The 18,376-nt window shown below is 41.6% G+C and overlaps 1 protein-coding gene across 1 annotated transcript in view; it reads right to left on the bottom strand.

The window, feature by feature from the left end:
• LOC140489280 (casein kinase I) overlaps positions 1-18,376 on the bottom strand; it is a 50,856-nt gene that overhangs the window by 6,796 nt on the left and 25,684 nt on the right. The window contains exons 4-10 of the mRNA XM_072588657.1: positions 15,990-16,138; positions 12,597-12,825; positions 12,059-12,229; positions 9,409-9,557; positions 7,599-7,791; positions 2,946-3,085; positions 374-435 (exon numbers count right to left, since the gene is read on the bottom strand). Of these exons, the coding sequence (XP_072444758.1) occupies positions 403-435; positions 2,946-3,085; positions 7,599-7,791; positions 9,409-9,557; positions 12,059-12,229; positions 12,597-12,825; positions 15,990-16,138 (1,064 nt within the window). The 3' untranslated portion in view covers positions 374-402. The remainder of the gene's footprint in view (positions 1-373; positions 436-2,945; positions 3,086-7,598; positions 7,792-9,408; positions 9,558-12,058; positions 12,230-12,596; positions 12,826-15,989; positions 16,139-18,376) is intronic.

Genomic DNA, 18,376 nt, shown 5'->3' with positions numbered 1-18,376 from the left:
ATGCTACTCAACCAATAATCCAGAACCCAGGCTGATTTTTTTGGGAACGAGTTTGACTCCTCCCAGGGCACGTGATGAAACTTGGAGTTCAATAAATAGCCGGAATTAAAAAGCTGGATGGTCACATTGTTACCACTGCTGATTGCTGTTTAAAAAAAAAAATCTACCTGCTTCACTATTGCCCTTTAAGGCAAGGAAATCTGTACTTACCTGGTCTGGTCTCAGAGCAGTGACTTGTGACTGCACTCAGACTGCAGAACCAACCAGGTGATGGGCAACAAGGGATGGACAAGGACCAACCTTGCCAGGGACACTCATTCCACACAAAAAAGAAAAAAAAATAAACTTAACAGGATAGGTTATGGCCACTCACCAAACTACCTGCTGGTCGAGGGACACTAGTCACTTTGCCAGATGTTCAAAGGGCATGCTGGTCTATAAAGAAAGTAAACAGATCATGAGTGTAATAATAACAACCCTCTTGAAAAGGAATATAAAAGCTCTGTCCATGGAGAAGCGAACAATAAACAGGAATTTGCATCACCTGTCAATTCATCAGGGAGTGACAAACATTGCTCTTGTACTGGTGCTAGCCAGGTGACCTCCTCTTCCCCTTTCCCCACCCTCAATTGCTTAGTGCTGCCACCTTCACCTGCAGGATGGGCATCCTGCCCACTTGATACTGAGTCACTGTGCATTCTCTACTCTGTGACTTACAACTGAATACCTCCCCTCCCCAGCAACACAAGGCATCAGAAAATGAAAAAAGTTAAAGGGGTCACATTTTAATGCCCAGTTCTAGTGACATCTAGGGCAGTTAAACATCGGAACTTGGAGTGGCCACCACTGACTTCCTGGTTGGTTGAAAGAACAGGAAGGCAAGCTGGGTTCTTACTGCCTGACGAACTGTACTAGAAACAACAGCGCTATTGGACTTTGATCAAGGAAGGAATCTGTTTCAGCTGCAAGATGGTAGCCACAGAGACCAGGGAATTGGTCATAGAGGGACGTCAATCCACGAGTGTTCACCGGACCATCATGCAGCAGAGATCACACAAACATCAATAAAAATGTGCACACTTTCCATCTGGAGAACAAGAGTTTGAAATGAAAAAAAAGTGGAGTTGTGTACTCACACGAGCCAATGTGTGTAAGTGTGCAATAATGGATACACACACCCCAATCCAATTCAATACCTAGTTAAAGCAAGTCAGGTTGTCCAGCGATACAATTTCTGCCTTTTTATTACAGCAACTCTAGGATGGGCCAATAGAGGGCAGCAAAGAGCTGTAGCACTTCAATTGACTACCCAGGTCTCAGCGGACAGGCATTGACAATATATATATAGTTATGAAACAGATCTTTGCATCTGGTTAATTCACATTATGTTCCGTACTACAAAACAAAATACACTTGTGCACACCTGAAGGGCATGAAATTGCAACAGAAGCACAGTTACTGCAGATGCTGGAAATGAAAATAAAATTCTGGAAACATTCAGCATCTGCAGAGAGAAAAAGAGTTAAGGCTTGGTGTCTCTTATTAGTTGTTACAAAAAGGTGACTAACCTGGGACATTAACAGTTCCTGCCCTCTGCACAGATGCTGTCTGACTCAAGTACTTGCAAGCATTTGCTGCTGCTATTAAAAAAACTCTTCCCCTTAACTGACTCCTTGACAGATCTTAATTTTGTTTCCAGAACAAGACCATTTTCACTTGGCCAGAACAATGGATCTGCTACAATTAGCCATATACTAGGGTGAAGGTATTTCAAGGAGTTAATGTGGCTATTCCTTCCTGGATAGGATCAAGCAGCGATGGCCACTTACTCATTGGCACCAGCACTCACCGTCACCTCTTCGTAAAGTTACTAGAGTGCCAGAGGACCACAGAGCTGCTCTCTTAATAAGGAGACAGAGACGTCTGGTGGTGGCTTACCTAGAGACAAACCACACTTCAGGCAGGGCCTTCACGGTCACTACAGTAGTGCAACACAAACCAGTCAACTAAGATAACCACTAGCATGGTCACCAAATGACACCAGAGTCCAGGGGAAGTCAACAACACTCGTGATGACAGCAACATAGCCAACCCTTTATAAAACAATAAAAATTGCAACACAGCTTTTTGGTAGCTCCAGAGTCCCAGATTCTCCGGGAGTGCTGTTACAGTTGCACCTTTTAAGCTTGTTGGTGTAGTTGGAGCAATGGGTATGGATGGTAGATCGTTTCATCTCATGGGTGACCAGGAACGTCTCCCACTCTTAAAGGCCTGCCACTGTCGCGTATGGGAAGGATTGGGAGGTCAACACTCTGCTTGTTTGGCCACTTATTGAGCGTGTCTTCCTTGTTCATCAAGCCCCAGAGTGGGACATGAACTTGGACCCTCTGGCTCAGAGGCAGGGGTATTACAAGGACTTCCTTCCAATACTACTCAGAGCTTGAACTAGCTTGAGGCACAAAGATCAGATAGGGCAATATTAATTGACTTATTGCTAGCTGCTGTGGTGACGTGCTTGGTGCTTTAGTCAGCATGAGACTGGAAGATTAACTGTGCAAGCATAGCACGCTTCCTATTAAAGGAAACGGACATACAAAAGTTGAGATTTTGTCACATTAAGCTACTAGCTTAGTTAGTTTTTCAGACGTTTAAATAAAAGTGATATAAACAATTCCAATCAAATTGTGGTGGAAATCAAATTCCCTTTTTACATTTAGCCAGGCCTCCTGCCCAGTAAAAGAATTATAACACCCTAATGCCTGTACTTCTAACAGGCTCAGATGGAAGTGCTAGACTCAAGATGGGACACTGGTATTGAATCGGTGTATTTCTCAAAATTTTCCCAAAGTCCACCTCCCATCCAGCAAAGTCAATTAAAAGCAGAAGCCGGGAGAGGGGGCTGGGAGAATTACACACAGATGAAGGACAGTGAAAACCCCACTGACCTGTGATGCTGAAATCCGTGAAGCATCTTGCCGTGCTGTGAGATCAGAGGAAGAAACGTTAGCAGGAGCGCCTCGATGTAACCTCATGCTCACTTTGCGCTCTCTCTCAGCCCGAGAGATTGGTCTCGGCGAGGTATTGGCTGCAACCAACAGGAAGAGAAAAGCACTTTGTTAAAACTGCCTTTTGTCACATAAGGAAGGGGGAAAAAAAAAAGGTTTTCCGTTTTGCAACCAGACAACGATTGAGATTGTTTAACTGGAATGTTCAGCTTGGCTGATCCTGCAAGGTCGAAGTGGTACTGAGCTGACAGCCAAGAGGAAAGCTTCGAGGCCAGAGTCCAGGGTTGTCATATACAGTGGCTTTTCAAAATACAAAAATGCTCTGTTTCAGAACTCCCCCCACCCCACAGAACTAAGCTTTCTACATTCACTTTAAATGGCCCGATCAACAAATCTATTTCCTGTCCTTTCCTATGCAATCAAAAAGAATCTACTACATGGTCTTTTCATAAGCACTCAAAGTACAAGCCAAGGGGACCATGCACACAAGTGGAACCTTCAACACCAGTCAGAGTTTATAGCGAGCATGAGGGTGGAAGAGAAGGGCTGCACTCAGGTTTTTAATCCCAATGACACAACCTCGAGTACATAAAATCTACAGAGACTTTATGCTATAGTTTAGCGAGTGCTAACTGATCTCTCCGATAGAGAAGTGGGAACTCCTAGCTCAATTAAGAGCTGCTTCCCAACTGTAGTTCTGTTTTACCAACAGCCGAGGGACCTTCCATTTTTTGGAATCACTAGCTCACCATGTTGTTAAAACTGGATGACATTAACTGTTGTTATTGTGTGACCGAATTACTCTGAACCCCAATGGTTACTATCCTGATGCTGCTCGAGTCAGTGATCTTGGGTCATGCCAGCTTTTGATTGAAACAGTAAAAGTGTCCTTTCATTGATAAGGCTCCATGCTGTTGTTTAAAACCGCTCAGATTGAAAGTTGTGCTCTTGTAGAACTGTGGTGCTTCTTGACTTCTCATAACATGAGTGTTGCACCAAGCATAAACCTTTGGGCAAGCAAAATTGTTTTTAGAAATTGAGTTAAATACGAAGAGTGTTAACAAGATGTACAAAATGTTTTTTGGATAGTTATCTGAAATTTGCTTTTAGACTTTGATCAAAATGTGGGTAAGCTTTCTTCTCTACCTCAGCAGTTTGTTATTCATTCAGAACTGCATGGCTTGTTTGTCTCTAACATTTTACCACCACCAAACATATAGCGTCTTCTTAACAGAAGACTTCGAACCAGTTTACTAAGCAGTTTTGATTTACCACAGTACGACAATCGCTCAGTTGCAAGAGTTGCTGATTACTTTGGTTTTCCAACTGGACAAAGAACTAATGGAGCATGCTTGGCAGTGCCTTTGAACATTTGATGTTCTGAAGTTTGTCTGAAGCTTCGTTTGATTTATTTTTTAAATAACCACACTTAATGAAGTGCAGTTGGAGGACTTTGTGCCAGGGCCCAATGTTAACTGGTTGTTGACTAGCTGACCCATTGTATTTCCTCATTTGGCCTGCCAGTTTTATGGGCTTAAAAAGGATTACAATTTGTGTTTTCATAAGTAATAGTATTTTGGAATCCGGAGAGGTGACAGAGGTTTGTATCATAAGTACGCAAGCCTCATATGTACGCTTGTTTGATAACTTCCATCAAACATGGCAGCCACAACCCACTGTTCACTGGTCCAAGGTTAGGTTGTGTATTTTTTTTTAAAAAACAGGCCATTGCTCATTTTGAAGCTAGTTTGTGTGAAATACGTTATTCTGTAACCCTAATGGTGGAACGTGAGACATTAATCGACATGGAATTAGCTGCCTTCCCAAGTACAAAGTTTCTAAAGGCCCCATTTGCTTTCCTGATCCCTTGCCTGCCTGAAAAGTGAAATTGTAATATCGATAAAGTTGCTCAGACAGCTAGAAACACGCACTTGTTTAAAACAAAACTTATAAACTTTTCATTGATTAAATGTGAAGAAATCATTCCATTGTTGAGGCTCAAACTGCCTCTGAGCACCATGTACTATTGCAGCTCATGCACCATTTCAATCACTGATACCTCTGTTTGTATGCTGTTTGTTAATGTATTTGTGTTTAGAAAAATAAATTATAAAGCAAAAAGTAGTGGTTTCTTTGTCTTTTATAAGAGTGCTCATATGCACCTGCATATTCAGCATCATTCTGTAGCACTTTGTAGAAAACTACTATGCTGACTGTAGTGATATCTTTATTAAACAATTTATGGTTTGGACCACTGGAACAGAAATGGTGGTGTGGGACAGTGGCATGATATAACTATAATGAAACTGGAGCAACATAGCATTTCTCTTCACCCTGTAATTATTAAAATGCACACTGCCTTAGTGTTTGGTGTGGTTTCCCTTGGAATAATCCTTTTGTCAACTAATAGCTTTGGCTACTGCAGATAAAAGTGAGCGATTCTCTTTTCCAATGATTAGGAATGTTAAATGAATGTAATGGAAGTTTTGACTGACTTTCTTTGTAGGAGAATTAACTCAGTTGAAATCTTCAGGATTGAGAGAAATTGGTAGAATTGATCCTGCCACTTGTTCATTGATCTTTAATAGTAAATATATTTATAGTATGCTGCTCATTTTGTGCTTCATCTGTATGCTTTGCATGAACGAGGACGACAGATTACCACTCCAGTTTATGCATTCCCTCGAGTTTGGAAGATTAAAGAGTTGTCCAATTGAAATGTTTAAAATGATGGAAAAATTTAAATCAGCTGAAAAAGATGCTTGCTCAAAGTGGGGAATCTAGAACTATAGAGGCACTATTTCAAATTTGGAGCTGGGCCATTCAGGAATAAACTCAAGTATTACCTCACAAGGTAGTGGAAATCAGCATTTCTTTGCCTACAAGGCTTTGGATAATTAGGTCTGTTCAATTGTATTTGATGAAGAAAGTAAGTATCTTAATATAAATGGTGTCCACCATGAGCTCAGTTACTTACTGATCAGTTTTTTGTTTGCAATATAAAAATATGTAGGACTGAATGATGTCTTGAACAATATGTTGATATAATTAATTACCTTGGTTGAGGGGATAAATATTGAACATTACAAAATCATGTGGAAGGATGTTGTAAATCTTTTCTGAACCCTTTCAAGTTTCACAAGGATGTCACCAGGATTGGAGGGTTTGAGCTACAAGGAGACCCTGGATAGGTTGGGGCTGTTTTCCCTAGAGTGTTGGAGGCTGAGGGGTGACCTTATAAAATCCTGAGGGGCATGAATAGGGTAAGTGGACACGGTCTTTTCTCAGGGATGGGGGAGTTGAGAACTAGAGAGCATAGGCTTAGGGAGAGAGGGGAAAGATATAAAAAAGGGACCTAAGGGCATGATTTGGAGATGCCAGTGTTGGACTGGGGTGTACAAAATTAAAAATCACAGAACACCAGGTTATAGTCCAACAGATTTAATTGGAAGCACTAGCTTTCCTTCATCAGGTGGTGCGAAGGATCAGCATTCTGAAAGCTAGTGCTTCTAATTAAACCTGTGGGACTCAAGGGCAATTTTTTCACAGAGGGTGGTGCTTGGATGAAATGAGCTGCCAGAGGAAGTGAAGGAGCCTGGTACAATTACAGCATTGAGAGGCATCTGGATAGATAAAGGAATAGGAATGGTTTAGGACGCATATGGGCCATGTGCTGGCAAATGGGACTAGAGCAGATTAGAATATCTGGTCAGCATGGACGAATTGGACCATAAAAGGTCTGTTTCCTCTATGACGCATTGAGGACCAACCACTGCATCAATTATAGTATCACCTGCCCTTATCAGAGTTTTGATGAACCCAGTGGTACTGTACCTCCCTTAGAACAGTATCGCTGAATGACACTTGCAAAAAGGGTGTTTTCCTTTAAAGGTGGAAGAGAAGAAAAATGTCTGCTTAACAAGTTGGAGAAGTGTTACCCAGAGAGCAGTGGAGCAGGGCTGAATATTTGAGGATACATTCTTGACAAATAAGAGCACAAAAGGAGATAGAGTCGGTGGAAAGTGAAGCCGAAGCCACAATCAGGATTAAATACAACTGGTGTGAGGGGTCAAATGGCCAGCCTTTGCTCTTAATATGCACGTTCTTGAAGTTTTTAAATCAGTCATGGAATGAAGGTGCCTCTAGGTAGGCCAGAATTTATTGTCCATCCTTAAAATTACCAGAGGACAGTTAAGAGTCAATACATTGCTGTGGGTCAGGACTCACATGTAAGCCCGACCAGGTAAGGGTGGCAGTTTCCTTCCTTAAAAAAAAAGGATATGAGTGAACCAGATGGGTTTTCCCTAACAATCAGCAATGGATTCATGATCATTAGACCATGCATTCCAGATTTTTATTGAATTCAAATTCCTCCATCTGTCTTGGCAGGATTCGAACCCAGGTCCCCAGAACTTCATACCACCAGGCCATGGCCTCCCCTTATCTACTGCAATAGTGCTTTCAACAATATTATGCTGTTTTGAGATGATTCAACCAACTACGTGGGAGGGTCTGAATATCTAAACCTGTAACGTCTTTAAAAAGCAGCCCGTAATATTGTTGTAGAAGTGAGTGAATGAAGAGAACACTGACCAGACTGCTGTGCTCTTGTCGCCTGAGTGGGCAGCACTGCATCTTGTCCATTCCGTAACCGGTTACCCACTGCCCCAGCCCCTGTTCCTGGTGGGAGGGCTCTCGTTGCCGAACTGCGGGTCTGTACTACACGCTCTTCCCGTTCGTGATCTCTGCGCTCGCGCTCACTTTCCTCTGGAGTCCGCCCAGCACCCTGTAAATCAGGGAAGGTGGTGTCAGTAAGCTCATCCCAGAGCGACTCCACCATTTGTTTGGTGGTTACGAGTCAGAAGGAAGGAGGGATTAAGGAAATTAAAAAGTATCATAAAATGGGGATAGCTAAATAGGAAATGTGGGGCGATTCTAGCTGACTGCAAAATCCAAGTCAAGCACTTTGGCAAATGGGTTTTAAAACAACCAATTCACTCAAATCTCTCATCAAAAGCAGTGGCCACAGTGCCTTCCACATCAAGACTGTTCAGGTACATACTGATCTCGGGATCTTTAGTAATTCCCTCTGCACCAAAATAGAACTGGATAATACCACAGTTCTTTCTGTTTAACCACCACCTTGCTTTCCCACTCAGCCACAGCGAACATCAGGGCCCAGCTCCTGGAAGAACCAGATATCCTGTGGGCTGTGCTAATCTGGTCCCTGGAACCATGCACTTATGGTCAAATGTGTGGCTGGTGGAATGGGGGGGGGGGGGGGGGGGTGGAGTTAAAGCCATTAGTGGGAGAATTAAAACTGGACAGTTCAGTGGGAACTCTTAATTTAAAAAAAAAGGGAGGGTAAAAAGGCATGCAAGGCAAGACCAGGAAAAAAAGTTAAAAATGTTTCCTATGCTGCAGGAGTGGCGATTGATGGGAGTGTACAGGGTGGCACTACTTGACAGGAAAACCATTTTGCAATAAATTGGCGCGAGGTTAAAAAAACAAATCCTTTGCATAAGGAAAGGCAGAACTAAAGAATTTCATGCTGCAACTACTCAGACATATGACATGCCAGATTAACTAAAACTAAACAGCACAAATTGGTTGCCAGTGACTAACAAGAATGAGCTACTCGGGGGTCTGTTTGGGGTGGAAAATGAGTCTAGCCTCATTTGGATTGCAATGAATCAATGCCCTGAGAAATGAGAAAAAAAAAATGGACAGCATTGAATTGATGTTCAAAGAGACCCAGGCAGTTTATATATTTGCTGCTTAAGTGACAAAGTTTTTCCATTTGCTTATTTATGCGAACTGCAGTACTTCAAAAACATACTTAGCTAAAAGAAAGAGCTGCACTTGTTGAATGCCTCTCACACCTGTGGAACATCCAAGGCACTCGACAGCACCAACAAAGTGCAGTCAGCATGGTCCTACAATATCAAGATTAGACATTTTTTTTTAAAAAAGCAAGTGTGTTGTCAGTTAAGTTGGCCAGGACTCCACAGAGAATGTTTGCAATCTTTACACTGGAGTTTAGTTTGAAGTCTAATAGGTAAAGCTGCACTTCAGACAGTGCAGCACCCTCTCAGTACATCTGATCTCTGGATCTAGATTTTGAACTCAATCTCCAAGGCCAGTGTGCTGCCCAAGCCACAGCTGACATGGTCAAGCAGAGATGCCTGAAGGATGCGATCAGTGCAATGTAATTTTATTTTCTCACTTGGTGAGTAATTGGAGTTGCACGCAAAACAAATGCCTAAAAGTCTGAGAAGTGAGATGTTGCAACACGGAAGCACACTGATGGTGGTAATTTAAAAGGAAAATATTTGAGGAGGTGGGGAAAGAAAATCCTGCATTCAGCACCAAATTTTTACAAGTTTAACACGCCTGCACTTACAAACTTCAGCATGTTCCAATCAAAGACGTAGTCGTATGAGAAGCCCTGTCGGTGGAATAAGTTCCTGAAAAGTTGTCGTAGGTACGAGTAATCGGGCTTGTCATCAAAACGCAAGGAGCGACAGAAGTTCAGGTAGGTAGAAAATTCAGCTAAGGGGATAAGGGACGGGGGAAAATAAAAAGATTAGGATCACAGCAACACAGACCAATTAGCTAAGAAATACTGAGAAAAGCACATTTATAAACAGGATATAAAAGAGATGACAAGCAATAATAGAGCAGGCAGGAGGGGAAAGGCGGGACATATTGAGGCAAGAAAACTTCATACAAGCTCCTAAGTTCTCTTCCATTTATTTGTATAACAATTTATATTTCAACTGAAAACCAAGAACTGAACAAAACAAAGAGTCAAGCAATGTAAGACAGACTTAAGGAACTACCCATTTAAGGGGATCTGGAAAGGGAACAAACCATACAGAGCAGGAATTGCGACTTTGCAAGGTGAGGAATTGGAAATAAAGCAGCAACACAGAAATTGAGGCAAATTTTAATTAGCAGGAAGAAACAACTTAATCCTCAATTAATCTTTCACAGAATTTTCGACCAATTCGGATTTCTTTAAAAAGAGAATATAAACTAGGAAAGGCTCTGAAAAAGACTCAAGTTAGTAAATGTAATTTTGAAACACATGATTTTGCGGGGATAGGAAAGGGTGGATGTTGAAAGGACGCTTCTTTTATGGGAATGACTAGGACTGGGGGACAGTTTAAAAATGAAGGAAACTCATCTTTAAGATGATGAAAAAAGTTTTTTTTTAATCCCCCTATCAGATGGTTACTCATGTGTGGAATTCTCTGCCACAGAGACCAGTGAAGGCTATATCTTTGAATTTTTTTTTAAAAAGCCAAAGTTGGATACATTCTTGATCAAGAAAGGAATCAAATGTAGTAGAGTTGCCAGGAACTTCGATCCCATGCAAATCAGGGATTATCTTACCAAGCGGAGAATAGACTCAAGGGCTGAATGGCCTACTCCTAATTCATATGCTCATGGTCTTACAGCTGCAACGTTTAAAACAACAGAGTTTAAATGCGTCCATCTGCTTCATAAACTGTATTTACTTGGAACTGACCCATATCAATGCAAAGGGCCAGTGAAAGGGCAACTTAGGGTGGCGTGGTGGCTCAGTAGTTAACACTGCCACCTCACAGCACCAGGGTCCCAGGTTCGATTCCAGCCTCGGGTGACTGTTTGTGCGGAGTTTGCACATTCTCCCATGTCTGAATGGGTTTCTTCTGGGTGCTCCAGTTTCCTCCCATAGTCCAAAGACATGCAGGTTAGGTGAATTGGCCATGCTAAATTGCCCAGAGTGTTAGGTGCATTAGTCAGAGGGGAATGGGTCTAGGTGGGTTACTCTTCAGAGTCTGTGTTGACTTGAGGGGGCCAAAGGGCCGGTTTCAAATCTGTAGGGAAGCTAATCTAATCTATTCCAATTCAGAAACTTGCTCGGCCAGAGCCAGACCCTGCAATTTTATTCTAACACTTCACAAAGTGATGTATTTTTTTAAAAACCTAACCTAATTTAAAAGGATGCACCTATAGCCGTACTATACATCAGGATATTTGAAACTAGCTAACTGTCTATTTAAAAGCAAACTGAGGCATGGCTGACATGGAAAGAAACACCATCTACCAGAATGACAGTACACTGGTCAGGGGGCTCCATGTCAGCTCAGCAACAGTTTTGCAATGTCAGTGATGGACTCTGGGAATTTTATGCAACTTCAATTGTACAATCCAAGACTGAAATGAGAAGTTAGTGATAAGACAACAGACTCAACGTCATTTTGTCTTATGTTCAGCAGAATCCCATTAGGTGAAAAGTGGCTGACTCCCTTACAGCAGACTTGGTATTAAATTCAGTGAACTGGCAAAATTGGCATCACAGTAAAAAGTCTCTGCCAGCGTGGGCCCATCTATCAAACAGCTCAGCAGCAGGTCTTAATATCCAGACAACTTGAAATATAAAAGTTACTCTAGACATAATGTAGGCGGTGCAGAATAACAGAGGGATAGGAGCCTGTGGGAAAGTGCTGCGAGGCCCCTCTGTATCCCCTCGAAAGAGAAGTTTGCATTTGTGCGCAACCTTGGAACCAGTGTGGGTTTATCAACATTACTTCTGTACTACTACGTTAAATGCATCAAAGCAAAGCATCGACTCCATTATGCAGCATCCAGAGCCACTAGGCTGGAGGCACAAATGACTCATATGCAATGTAGAAGTGGAGAAGCCATGTTGGGACACTGGTGGGAGCAAGGACGCAGGAGGAGGCAATGCCAGAATATTGGGAATGTGCACAGACACACAGATCACGAGAGTGAGATCGCTGCTCAGTGACCATACTGCAAATTGCAGACAGACAAATGACAGAATAAGGACACAACTAGGTTTGTGCACAATGTTTTTTCTTGTTTGACTACCTCACCATCTAACTTCAGTTTAGCCATAGAATTAGAGGAATACTGAAGTCCATGTCATTAGGAAAGGACAGGGCCACAAGAGAAATAATCCACGTGGACCTTAGAACTGGGTACCGTCCCTACATATCAAACAGTTGCAACCACTTTGAACAGGAACCAGAGGAACTCACATGGATAGCTCTTGCACAGCACTTCAATTGGAGTTGACATCTTTTTCTCACTGATGCGCTCGTACTTCTGCCGTTTTGTTGCTGCCTTGAGTCCCTGCCATGGCAACGAGCCCAAGTTAAAATACATCAGGACGTAACCCAGTGACTCCAGGTCATCACGGCGACTTTGTTCTGTGGAGATTTTTGTTATTTAAAAGAGTCAGGAGCCAAGATTTACTTAGAATAACTAGCAGTGGCATTAAAAAGGGATTATGTTGAAAACACCACCCCATTTATTTGTGAAAAGGCATCTCTCAATTCCAAAATGTCAAAACATTTCTATAGTAAATTTTCTCTTGTGCTGACAGAAACCCTGTTAGGCAATCTGGCTTGCTAGATCCTCCGTCCATACACACTGACATCGCTGCTTCCCACACCGCCACCAGCGCCCCACAATCCAAACAACCATTCTCTCCTGCTAGTTTTTCCAATTCTTAGGAGCCCTCAAGTGCCCTTTCTTCAGTAGGTACTACTTTGGTCAGAGTGACCACTTGCTCACCGATGCCCAGATGAGTGTTGATGGAGGCATATCGCGCTGTGCCGGTCAGATTCTTGTTTTCCCGGTATGGGATATGTTGGTGAGTCCGTGCATCACGGTACTTCTTGGCCAAGCCAAAGTCAATGATATAAACCAGATTGCCCTTCTTGCCCAAGCCCATGAGGAAGTTGTCTGGTTTAACGTCACGATGGATGAAGTTTTTGGAATGAATGTACTCAATTCGACTGATCTGAGAAAAATAATTAAGTCATGAGTACAAGGGATCACAAATCAAGGATGCAGCAATCTGCTCCTTCAAAGATGTTTAACACATTAGCTTACAAGGATTCACCAACTTCACCTCTGTTTGCTTCTCGCGACAGACATCCTTTTAAAAGTTAAGATCTCAAACCTCTCCATTTCCTGTAAGCTGACATTTTCCCATTATTAATTTTGCCAGGTAACTAAGGAGCAATTCCACACTAAGATTCAGAATGGTTCTCTTTAAAAGATGAGGGCTTTAGCATAAAAAGGAGGGCAAGTATAACTTCAGACCCTTATTTGCCAATAGACAGGAGTAACTGGGAAAGGGGTTTAGTATCAGAGGATTGAAGGGCAAAAGCAGACATTTAAGAAAATAGTTAAATGATCCACAGTAAAGATATATCCCAGTGAGAAAGGAGAACTGTAGAAAAGGGATAAGCCAATCAGGGTTAATTAAGCAAGTTAATAATAGCATCAAACTGAAAGAAAGAAAACTACTACTAAATCTTTGCACATTTGTAAGAAAGAGGATTGGGGAAGTTTTTAAAACATATAAAAAGATAGATGATAAATTTAGGGGAAATTTGAATGTAACATCCAGACAGATAGTGAGAACGTGCTTAAAAACATATGAAAAGGAAAGGAGGCCCAAGAAACACAGGACCTTTTGAGAACGAGGCTGACATATAATAATGGAGAAGCAAGAAATGGCATAGGAGTTGAGAAAATACATTGCATCAGTCTCTACAGTAGAAGACACTAACAGCATTTCAAAATTACTAAATCATTATGGGGCGGGGGGAGGGGGGAGAGGAGGAAGAGTAAATGAATTAAATAAATACCAATAGAGAAAACCAGTGATAGGGAAAGTAGGAGGGCTAAAGATCATACAATCCCCAGACAAGATGGGATGCATCCAAGGATATTAAAAGAAGGAGCGAGAGATAGCGGATACACTGGTAGTAACCTTTCAATTACCCCTGGATTAAGAAAAAACCTCAGGATCGGAAAACTGTCAAATGTAACATTATTTAAAAAAAAAGGTAAAGACAGAAAAAAAAATTATGCTAACACGCCTGAAGTTACCTATCATCCTGCTACTGGGAAAATGCTGCGTCTATTATGAAAGGCATTACAGCATCATGAATGTGAAAAAAAAACCATACCCTAACAAACTTAAGAATATTTTGGTGGGTAGAGTTAGGATAGTCAAAAAGGTGAAGCAACAGATGTAGTGCATTTGGATTTTCAGCAGACAGGCATTTTAGATACTACCTATTAGGCTATTCAAATGAACCCCCATGGTTTTGGGAGTACTACATGTGCTTAAAAAGAAAATTGGTTAACTAATAATCAAGGTGGAATAAGGGGGCATTTTCAGGATGACATCTAATTAGTGGAGTGCTACAATTACTTACAATACATATTAATGGAAAAGTGAATGTACTAAGTTTGTGGATACTACAGAAATAAGTAGGAAGGCCAGTGATGAGGATAACCTCAACCTGCAAATGGATTATATGTAAAAAATGAGTACGCAAAAGCTTGACCGACAAACTAGAAATGTGGGAAAGTAAAATTATACACGTCAGCAGCAAGAATAAAACGAAGCCGAATATTGTTTACATGGAGGATGACCACAGAAGGTTACACCACAGAAGGATTTGAGAGTCCACATGCCTAAGTCTCAAAAAAATTCAGCAGGCAATACAGAAGGAAAATGGAATGTTTCAAATAAGGGAATTTTCCTAAAACTTTTCAAGGTATAGTCAAACAACTGGAATCCTGCAAAGCTTTGGGTCTCTTACCTAAAAGAAAGATACACTGGTTGGCGGGGAGTCGGGGGTGGAATGTGTTCATTAGACTGATCTCTTACTGTCTTCTGAACTCCAATGAGATGACAAAACTCAAACATACAAGAACCTTAGGTGACTTGAAAGGGTAGATTTAAAAAGGTTGTTTCCCCTTATAGGAGTCTATACCCAGAGGGTATTATCTCAGAATAAAGGGATTGGCCATTTGAGACAGTTGAGGAGGAACCGTTTTCTCTCAGAAGGGTGTGAATCCGTGGTATTCTTTACTGAAGGATGGGTTGTTAAACATACTAAAGGCTGAGACAGAGATTCTCAAATCATTAAAAAGGGAATCAAGGACTATGAAGAGGAGGCAGGAAAGTGGGGTTGAGGATTGTCAGATCAGCAACGACCTTATTGAAAGGGAAAAGCTGGGCCATGGACAACATGACTTTACACACTTTAGCTATTGGAATAAAAATTCTGAATGAGAGTATCTACTGTTTTCACTTTCCTTGCATTCCATCCTCTAATCGTTCTACAGTATCATTTCTAAACTTGGACATTCGAGCTATAGTGTGAAATGACTGCGCCTGTTGGTCATTCCAATATCAAGGAACAAGCAACAATGACTTGTATTTATGTAACACTTTTAATGAGATACTTCTATCACAAAATAAAAACAAAAAGAACTATGGATGTTGGAAATCAAATTAAAAAAACAAACTGGAGAAACTCAATAGGTCTGGCAGAACGTGTTAGAAGAAAGCAGAGCTAACATTTAGAATCCAGTGACTCTTCAGAACTTTTTTTTTGCCCCCTGAGAAAGAGTCACTGGATTTGAAACATCAACACTGCTGTCTTCCAACAGATGTTGCCAGACCTGCTGAGTTTCTGGGGTTTTTAAACCATATAAATCATAAGGTGCTTCATAAAAGCAGAGACATTTTACACTGAACTACTAGAGGTGGGTAAAGACAAGAGGAGTGAGAGAATTCCAGAACATGGTGCCAAGGCATGGAAAGACTGTTGAAGAAAGTAATTAAAGTCAGGGATGCACAAGATGCCAGAACTGACATCTTAAAGAGGACTGCACAGCCAAGGATGGTTACAAATGTAGGAAGGCAAAATGTACATAAAAGGGTTTTAAATAAAAAGGATGAAAATGTTTATTAATAAAAAAAAGTGTCGCTGGGTCAAAAGCCAACTTGCTTGAGCAAGGATAAGAGTGACACGTGTATGGATCCAATTCAAAATCAAGATATAGGCATCAGGAGAAAGACTAATGTGCCAGCGGTTACAGAACCCCCAATGCTCTCAACCCTCTTCCCACTTGTAAAACCCTGAAAATCCATACCATCTGGTCTGCAAGGAGGAGCACAGTCTTCAGACTGAACTTGCGGGAGCAGAAGTTGAAGAGGTCTTCAAGACTAGGACCCAGCAGCTCCATCACCATCACGTTGTAATCTCCCTCAGCACCACACCATTTAATCGAGGGAATCCCAACTGCAGACAGAACCCATCATCATATCAGGTCACCATCAGACACAACAGTCGCAAAGTGAATAGTGATTTAAAAAAACATTCAATGAAGTTGCACAATTACCAGCTGGTGGAACAGAGCTCCTTTTTCCACTTTCACTATTAACATCCCAACACAGCATGCACATAGGAGAGAACCAAAATGCCAAAAGAGGTTGTTGCTGCATATAGAAAATTCTCACTCTAATAAACAGACATTCAGAACCCTTTGCAATTAAAATTCAGTTCTGTGCATCTGTGTAAAAATTCCAGACCAGATGATGTAATCATGGCAGCTGCACCACTGCAGTACGCTTTTGCTACATCTTAAAAAACAAAACACATTTATAACACATGCCTGGGCACGTGGGGCTTTGATCAGGAAATGACATGTTTAAATGTTTGGATCAGAAAACCCTAGGTACTAAACCAGCAGCTCGGTAGAAATCTCAATGTTTCATTGTCTCACGATGACATCTCAAAAAGAAAAAATATATTAAATCCCAGGTTTAATTTATAGTAATCCGACAAGCTGATAATTTGGAGCAGCTAACGTGGAGTCAATTGTTACAATATACATGCTTGGAACAGCTGTGGCTTCTGTCTAGGATTTAAAGATCATATTTAGCCGAGCAAAGTAATACAGAATTGGATTAAAACGTCTACATGTGTGCATTTCTACACCACACTTAATTACTGAATCTTAGACAAAGATATATATCTGCACAAATTTGGAGGCATATTTGATTGACTGGATGTATCATTCTTGGTGGAAACTTTAATACTTTATAGCAACATTGTTTAAATACCCTCACTGGGTCCATTTAGTGTAGTGCACCGCACCGAAAAGTAATTTTAAATCTAGCAACACAAGTTAGAAGCAGAAAAAGTCACCTTGCCTTTGATAGCCATCCAGTGATATAGAAGTGGCCAATTGTGGAATCCAGGTTTGGATGGTCATTGATAGTCAGAGTCTGAAGTCATACAACACCAAGTTATAGTCCAACAGGTTCACTTAAAATCACGTTTTTGGAGTACTGCTCCTTTATCAGAAGCAGCGCTCTGAAAGCTGGTGATTTTAAATAAATCTGTTGGACTATAACCTGGTGTCATGTGCCTTCTGACCTTTATGTCCCACCACCTCCTCTCTTTCTCCGCACCCCCCCCCCCCCCCAATCTAACACTGGCATCTCTCTACATCATTGCTGTCATTGGTAGAAAAAGTGCCTGAGTGCAAGTAGAGAAAGCAAGGCCAAACTATGACGAACAGGTGATGTAATTGCAGCATTATTAGCTTTTACAAACAATACAGATGGCAGCAGAAAATGACACACACACACACACACACACACACACACACACACACACACACACACACACACACTCAAAACCTTCGGTAGAACAGGAGACCAGCCAATAATAACCCCCAGATGAGTTTTTATTTTGGCATACAATTAAGATTACTCTGAACAACAATTGAAAAGAAACACAAACAGCACATTGAGCTCATTCCTGTTGCGTCAAATCTCTCAGCAGATACACGATAGACCTGGAAGAGACATGCTCATATCCCGCCTCAGGCGACTGACTGTGTGGAGTTTGCACGTTCTCCCCGTGTCTGCGTGGGTTTCCTCCGGGTACTCCGGTTTCCTCCCACAGTCCAAAGATGCGCAGGTCAGGTGAATTGGCTATGCTAAATTGCCCGTAGTGTTAGGTAAGGGGTAGATCTAGATATAGATGTAGGGGTATGGGTGGGTTATGCTTCGGCGGAGCGGTGTGGACTTGTTGGGCCGAAGGGCCTGTTTCCACACTGTAAGTAATCTAATCTAATCTAATCACCAAATCATGGTATATGACGTAATGCTATAAAAAGGTCTCAAATCTCTACCTTAAAAATTCCTCTTACAGCATGACATGCTGAAGGAAGGATGCTACAGTATTTAGCTTGAACCCAAACATAAAAGTGCCTGCAACTGTAGTGTGCCTATCTAGATACTAGGTAGAGTAACAAAGGTTCACTGAATTCTTCAGTACTGAAACATTCTTGTCTCATATGGAAGCCTCAGGAACTAACAGAAGTATTACATCACAATAGCTGCAGGTCAGCTACCACAACTCCAACTTCTGCATCCCATTCCAATCCTACCATACTGTTCTGTACTATACTCCCTGTTCCTTGCCAAGCCTCTGGACACAAACATTTCTTGCTGTACTTTCCTTAAA

The sequence above is a fragment of the Chiloscyllium punctatum genome, chromosome 18 (assembly GCF_047496795.1).
Source record: "Chiloscyllium punctatum isolate Juve2018m chromosome 18, sChiPun1.3, whole genome shotgun sequence".
Classification (NCBI taxonomy): Eukaryota; Metazoa; Chordata; class Chondrichthyes; order Orectolobiformes; family Hemiscylliidae; genus Chiloscyllium; species Chiloscyllium punctatum.
This window is presented reverse-complemented; position numbering and strand designations above follow the sequence as displayed.